Genomic DNA, 7,689 nt, shown 5'->3' on the forward strand with positions numbered 1-7,689 from the left:
GGGCACGTGCAGACTCTACTTGGCCAAATCATGTGATATGACACCACCTATGGATATCTGATGGTTCAGGGTAAGCGGTGCCTAGAGAGAACTTTATTTCATCTAAGAACTCTACAATGAAGCAATCGTTCCTTCTATGACCTCAAGATACAAATTCTCAAGGTACTAATAAGAAACCAAAGAGGTTAAGCAGTAGCTCCCATGTTCTTCTGCAATTGGCACAAGTTAGAGAGGAAAGGACAGGAAGGCATCTGACGGGGCTGTTTCTCATTCTCTGACTTCACTGGGGCTCATTTCAGCTTTGCAGAATTGATGAAATGAAAACTCAGTGTGTTTCCTTCTCCCTCAAGTATTTGTCAGTCCAACCGGTTCCCCGGGATTGCAGGAGGCGCAGACAAACCATCCGGGTTGGGCAGCTGACTCCAAGGTGTTCCGCGAGCCCACCGTAGCCCTATGAAAGATGAAGGGCAGACATGATGGTTGGGTGGCCATGTCAGAAAGTTTCTGCTTCTAGGAGGTAAAAGAGAGTAATGAGATAGCACAGACTTTGAGATGGAGAAAACCCAGCATGTGTGCTCTTGGAGCACAGAACCAAAAAGAAGGGCAATAAAGCCTCCACTCAGTGCTTCCAGAAAGGCAGATGCTCCTGTTATCTTGGCCAAGATGAGAATTTGTGGCACATGACAGGCATTAAGGACCCGGACCTTGACCTCCCTCTTAGGGTGGCCGAGGGTAAAGCTCACCTTCAGCTTCAGGATGGCTGGCTTTGTCTTTTGTTCACGTCACAGAAGAGACACAGCTCGCCTTTAGAGATGGCCAAGAGAATCAGGCTTCCTCTCTCCTCACAAGCTGACCTCACGTGGGAGGCTGATACAAAGAAGGTCTCTGGAAAATGACAGTAAGAGAAATGGGTTGGCTTTCTGGCTTGCTCCACACAAGAAATTTAGCGTGCATGTGAGTACATGGGTCCTTATTCTGACACATGGGGTCAAATCCGAGCTCTGTCACTTATTACTTTAGGATATAGAAGTTACTAAATCTCTCCAAACCTTAATGTTCTCATCTGTGAAATGGGGGGTAATAACAGCACCTATCTGAGAGGGGTTTTGAGAGGACTGAAATGTTTAATCCGAGGAATAACACTTAGCCAGGCATCTGAGCTACAGGAAGAACTCAGTACAAGTTAATCATTACTCTTTGTAACCCTCTTTCCTGCACCCTCAGTGCACCAGCAATGCCTGGGGTGGGACAGATGCCTGCACTGGCTGGGCCGATGAAGGGACGGTGGCAGAGCAGGGAGTGAGAGATTGAGGCAGGAGGCAGGAGCCCAGCATCGTGCAGGACTCAGCTGGCACTGCCAGGCTCCCAGGAAAAGCTGCAGGGTTTGAACCTGGCCCTGGAGGACCTCTCTGAACAGGCAGACCAGCCACAAGAGTGGCCAGGGGACTTCCCAGGGCCTGGCTCCTAGGGACACATTCAGACCATTCCTGCCTAGAGGCTCGGCCACAGAGGGAACCTTCCCTACTGGGCCTGGGACTGGCAGGGGACCTGCCCCTCAGGGAGGAGATCAGGCCCTTGTTGGATGAAGGGCAGGGGCCCACATGTGGGCCAATGACCGTCATGGACGGGTGACTGTAAAATGTCCAATGTGACAACACGGTAACCACTGCACCGGGTGATCCTGTAACATAATTATCTATCATAGGCAAGTATAAGATGGAGATGGAGTCTAAGGTCTCATTCTGCACCTCTGCAATCAGCACAAGGCCTCTGGCTGGTCTCAGTGTGGAATGCCCTCCTGGTCTCCTTCTGCCTGAGAATGGGGAGGGTTCCTGCTGGTTCTCCTGCCACCTCCTCCGGGAAGCCCTCCTCAGCCCCTCTGCGTGGACCGGCTTCCTCTCTGGGCTGCGCAGCTCCTTGTACCCATCGCTGCGGCACAGGTGTCAGTGTCCTTGTCTCATCTTCCTGCAGCCCTATAAGCTCCCCGGGAAGCAGGTTCCCTGGCTGACTCAGCCCCAGCCTAGAGCCCCAGGCATCACAGATACTCGGCATTGATGGAATGGATGACTGGCCCAGGCGAGATCCTAAGTGGCTCTGCAGCGATGCGGGGTCAGATAAGATCCCTGGGTCTCTGCTCACGTTAGAATCTCCTTGGCAGCTCTTTTGGGCCCCAGACATTCTGAGTTCACTGTATAGATGCACGTTGATTCAGAATCATTAAACTAGATTAACCCTAAGCCTTTGAACGTCTCTAACATTAACCAGACCTGCGGACTCTGCCTTTCTATCAGCCCCGGTTGGTGCCGTTGCTGCTGGGCTGAGGACCACGCTTAGAGTGTCACCGTCTAAGGCAGGGTTCTCAGCCTCGGCTCTATACCAGAAATCACCTGGTGGGTGACATCTTCAGACCATGGATTCTTGGGCCCCACTGCCCTGAGATTCTGGTTCAGCTGGTCCACAGTGAGACCCAAACAAGCTATTTTTAAAAGTTCTCATTTCCACCACTACCATTGTACATTTTTCGCCTCTTAAATCTGTTCCCTGCCGAGGGCCCAGGTTCAATCCCTGGTCGGGGAACAAAGATCTCACAAGCCGCACAGTGCGGCAAAAAAAAGTAAAAAATAAAAAAATAACGATGCAATTCTTGTAACCTAAATGTCCATTGACAGCTGAATGGATAAAGAAGATGTGGTATATATACAGTGGGATATTACTCTCCCATAAAAAACGAATGACATAATGCCATTTGCAGCAACATGGATGGACCTAGAGATTATCATATTAAGTGATGTAAGTCAGGCAGAGAAAGACAAATACCATCTGATACCACTTATATGTGGAATCTAAAAAAAAATGATACAGGTAAACTTATTTACAAAACAGAAATAGACTCACAGACATAGAAAACAAACTTATGGTTACCAGCGAGAAAGGGAGAGGTGGGGGAGATAAATTAGGAGTTTGAGATGAACAGAAACACTACTATATATAAAATAGGTAAACAACAAGGACCTACTGTACAGCACAGGGAACTATATTCAATATCTTGTAATAAACTATAATGGAAAAGAATCTGAAAAAATATATAAATAGATATATTTAAATCACTTTGCTATACAACTGAAACTAATACAATGTTGTAAATCAAGTATACTTCAATGAAAAAGATGCAATCATTGCCAGGGCAGATGAGGTGGTCTTGGAATTCCCAGGAAGAAAAGTTCTACACATTCTCTCCAGAGAGAGTTTTCCCTTCATCTCTCTTGACATTCACATCTTCTGGCACAAATGACAAACCAAAAACTGGGAGCAAGTTCCTGACACCAGCTTGTGAACAAGACCCCCAGAGCTGCCGGAAGCTAAAAGCGGGCGGTTTCAAACACCAAAGAGCCTGGTATCAGAAAAGATGGAAGTGGGACACCTGTTTGTTTTTGTTCTGTCATCTCAGACAGATGAGATCCCAGCCCCTCACGGTGACCTGGGCCCTGGCTATCCACCCCGGACAGGAGGTGAGCATCTCAGAAGGTGCATGCCCAGTGCGGGTGCTGCCTGTTTGCACTTGTCCAGTTACAGGTGAGTGTCTGTCAAGTAGTCACCTGACCACCTTTACAGGCAGAATTTCTTAGTGGGCTCTGATCGTTTCAGGAATAGAAAAGAGTGGCAGTCAGAGGGGCTGGAATTCCACTGGGTCCGCAGCCAGGCAGTGGAGTGATTTCATTGTTCTTATAAAATGATTGTAGGAGGTCTCAGCACATCTGGCACATTGGCCACGGGAGGCTGGTTTGAAATGGAGAATTGTGGTCCTGGCACACTTTCCATTTTGACCTAAAGCCTGCTTCCGAGATGACTCTGAGAAACTGCTCTGGAGAAGCAGGGTTTTCAGCACAGTGTTTTGGGTCTTTTTAAAAATATTTTATTTATTTATTTGGTTGCACCGGGTCTTAGTTGTGGGATTTAAGGCAGTTGTGCTTTGTAGATTCGGGGAATGCAGCCAAACAATGAAAAGCTTAGGATCAAATAGTAGATATCCACGCCCTAAAAGACCCATCCGGTCTCCCCACGCCCCAGAACTGCCCGGTGGATATCCTCTCTTTTTTTCACTGTCTTTACCGCCAAGCCCTGGAGCTCTTCCTTGTCATTTTTACTTTTTGCAAATCCATTCAGGTTTTGTTTGTCTCTTTCCTAAGCCATTCTCGGAGGATTTGGTTTCCACACATATCCATCTCTGCAACTTTAAAAGTGGTGTCACCCTTGATAAGTCACTTACCTTCAGGTTTTTCATCTGTAAGGTGGGAATAACATTTCTTGCCCTGCTTCCCTCACTGTGTTGTCCCGAACTCATGCTGGGGAAAGTTCTTCGTGAATCGGGTGAGATGTGATGTGTACAATTGGAGGGTGTTTGGAAACCTCCCTCCTCCAAGCCCTTTCAATAAGGGGATTCTGTGTCATTCCTGCCCCAAGACATCAGGAGTTGAGCTTCTTGGGACCTTTGGAGGCTCAGTTTTCCATGACAAGAGGCTGCGAAGAAAGGGCCTTTCTTGTCTAAGGTTAGACTCTAGCAGAGGGTCGGCAAACTTTTTCTATGAAGGTTGGGAAAGTAACCAGTAGAGGCTTTGCTGGCCAGGTGACTCTCTTTCAATGACTCATCTCTGCTGTTAGAGCCAGAGAGCAGCCATAGACAACGTGTAAACACAAGCATGACTGTGTTCCAAAAAAACTTTACTTAAAAACAGGTGGTAGGGCAGATTTGGCCTGTGGGCTGTAGTTTGCCAGTCCCAGGATTAGAACAATACACTTTGAATTTTCTATTTCCTTTTGCTAAAATGCTGTCGAGATCCATAAAAAAGATATGGTGACCCACAGTTTGGAGAGCATTGCTTTGGATGGGCAAGCATCAAAGAAGGAATGACAGAAGAGGATGGCCCAGCCCTGGGAGGCCTTCCTGGAGGCAGCAAACATTTCCAAGAAAGAGCAAGGCCTGCGGCCTCAACAGCAGGGGCCTCCGGCAAGGTTTCCTGGGGTCAGAAGGAGCCGTAGCCAGTCCCCTTCCTGTCCACTCAGGTCCTGCCCTTCATCCCAGGCTCCTGTTGAGTCATTTCTTCACGTTGAAAATGTCCTTTTTGGAGGAGAAACCAGGTGTGAAAATGGGCTCTGGAGGTTGTGAAAGAGATGAGCTTCAGTGCCACTGAGAAGGTAAGATTCTTATAAGAATCCGCACCAGGGCCAAAGAGTAACTCCTAAAGTGGGACCTTGTGAGGTGCTGGGCACAGTCCCAGCTTCTCCCTGTTGATTTTGCACAGTTTGGGGAACTTCCTTGGTAAATGAATTAGACAAGAGAAATACTTGAGGGGAGAATGAAGCTTTGCAGCAGGTGTCCAGGTGCAGCGGGTGGTAGATAAATGGATCATTTTCACCCAAAGAGTCAGGGCTGTGAAGTCCTGACTCACCACCAGGATGGTTTTGAATCCTCCAAATGCATCTCTTTTCTCCCTACTGGCTCAGATAGAGGAGAATGCCCTGCGATGGACGGGGTTCTCTGAGTCCGGGTTGGAAAAAGGACCCCTGCTCAGGGCTTCTGAGTGTCCCCTGGAAGAAGGAACTTGGACATTGGCTCCAGCGGGACAAGAAGAGGAGGCTTTTGACCCAAATGACTGTCTAAAGCACGGGCTGTGAAGGGAGAGGAGGCCAAATCCTGGAGCTTTCAACTCACACGTGGCATTCAGAGTTCCAAAACGAAAAATCAGGATGTTGGTCTGACGGATGTGGATCTGCTAACAGTGACAAGAGAGAACCAGCCCTGCTCCTGGAACACAGGCGATGTGGAGGCCACCATGCTCATTCTGTCCCTGAGACAGAGGGGAGCGGACGCTGAGAGGGCACAGGCACCAGATACTGAAATTCCCCAGTGCCAGGGAGCTTCAGAATGATGACCTCGAGAGCACGTTCAGGGGCTGCCTCAGTCTGTTGCTGCAAGGGAAGGGAGGCAAGCCTCCTTCTCTCCACACAATGTTGGAGAGGCTTCTGTCTGAGTCGCCTCCCTCCCGTCCTTCCCCACTAAGGTACAGCCCTCCCGCTTCTTGGAAGCGTAGACTGTCAGAGCTGGAGGGACAGACAGGGAGGATGAGGCTCAGAGCGGTGGGATGCAGAGCTATCTCGGGCAGCAGAGGGGCAGCAAAGACAAGACTAGGTAAAACCTTCACACCAGAGCACAGGGTTTGGTTTTTCTTCTTCCACAGGTTCTATGTGATCTCAATGTGCAAGGGTTGTGTGAATTACGACCAGGCATTTCATTCAGGCATTTCTCAAACAATGTTTTATGGGGCAGAATCCTCCACGTTATTCTCAAAGTAATGCAGGCAAGGTATACTATCTCTCCTGAACGAAGGCAATGCATATACTTCTAATAAGTAAGGGCTCTAGGAAGATCTATATTCAGAAACTATTTCATCTTCATCTCCCTCTATTTTGGACCAGGGAAGCTATTTACAATCTCATTACTATTTCTCTGCTTCAGTATTTCTCAAAACACACACAAAAGAAGTAAGGCAGTCAGAGGGCCCTGATGCTCCTGAAAATTCGAATTGCATGTGATCACCTTACTTCCTCTGATCTTAGAGCCGGCCAGAGGTGTCCTGGAGCCAGGCCCCAGCCTCACCTCCGTGAGTTCTGCCTACTCAGGTGAGGCCCCTGGATGAACTGATGAGGGTGGTAAGGAGTGAGGGTGGGCATAGGGGTTGGGCTGCTGGGCTCTCTTAAGGGAGTGGGAGACTCAGAGGCTGGGGACACCTTAGGTTGCAGGGACGGGCCTGAGGCCTTTCCTTTGTAGAAGCAAATCTTGGGGAGGGTCAATAAGAAAGATGAGCCCAAGATGGGCCTCTGCCTTTCTAGACAGGTGTAGGTAACACACAGCTGCTAAGGGGCACAGGTGAAGAAAGGTTTTGAGCCTGGTGGTCCTTCTGACCATTGCCATGAGGCTGGCAACCCTGGCCTCCTTCCTCACTGTGCCTATGGAAACCAGAAACATGGCCAGCTGGGGACGTGCAGGAACCCACACCACTGAGGGCCATGGGGCCCCACTGAGCTAGAACCCTTGTCACAGGCTACCCTGTGACCCTCCAATAACCCCATGAGGAAATGGTTAATATCACCACTTTCAGGTGCAGAAACTGAGGAAGAGAGGGAGGTTACCTGCCCCAGGTGACACAGGTAGTAAGCGACAGATACTGGAATTTAAAGGTACTAAAACATCTGTCTGCCCAAGTCAGATTTAAGGCTCCTATCACTACTCTTTGCACAGGGCAGACTCAGGAGACCTCAGCAGGTCAGTGTGAGAACACTGGAGCCTCACTTGCCATACTGGTCAGATGGCAGTGGGCACCAAACACGATGAGGTGCACACAGGTGCATGGCCTACTCCTGTGTGTCTGGGAGGGGAGGCTGCTTTACTGCTACTGCTTTTGCTGTGACTGAAGTTACTCTGATTGGCTTCGGTCTTGCTGTAGGTAGGAGCTTTCTGGCTCCTGACCTGCACTGTGCCCCACCTGGGTGGCACCAGCCACCCAAGCCTCTCTGTTGGGCCTGTTCTGATTTCTCCTTGTCAGGGCCATGATCCAACTCAGATCTGGGAGCAGAGGTTCTCAGTGGGTGTTCCCGGGACCAGAAGCAGCAACAGCTCTTGGAAATTTGTTG

General features: G+C 49.3%; 1 protein-coding gene across 1 annotated transcript; it reads right to left on the reverse strand.

Annotated features, from left to right (window-relative positions):
• Nucleotides 1–267: 267 nt before the first annotated feature.
• Nucleotides 268–1,622, reverse strand: IL37 (interleukin 37). The gene is given in 3 exon segments (XM_032652263.1): nucleotides 268–510; nucleotides 758–885; nucleotides 1,526–1,622. Coding segments are annotated over 3 exon segments (468 nt in total).
• Nucleotides 1,623–7,689: the final 6,067 nt, after the last annotated feature.

The sequence above is a fragment of the Phocoena sinus genome, chromosome 13 (assembly GCF_008692025.1).
Source record: "Phocoena sinus isolate mPhoSin1 chromosome 13, mPhoSin1.pri, whole genome shotgun sequence".
NCBI lineage: Eukaryota > Metazoa > Chordata > Mammalia > Artiodactyla > Phocoenidae > Phocoena > Phocoena sinus.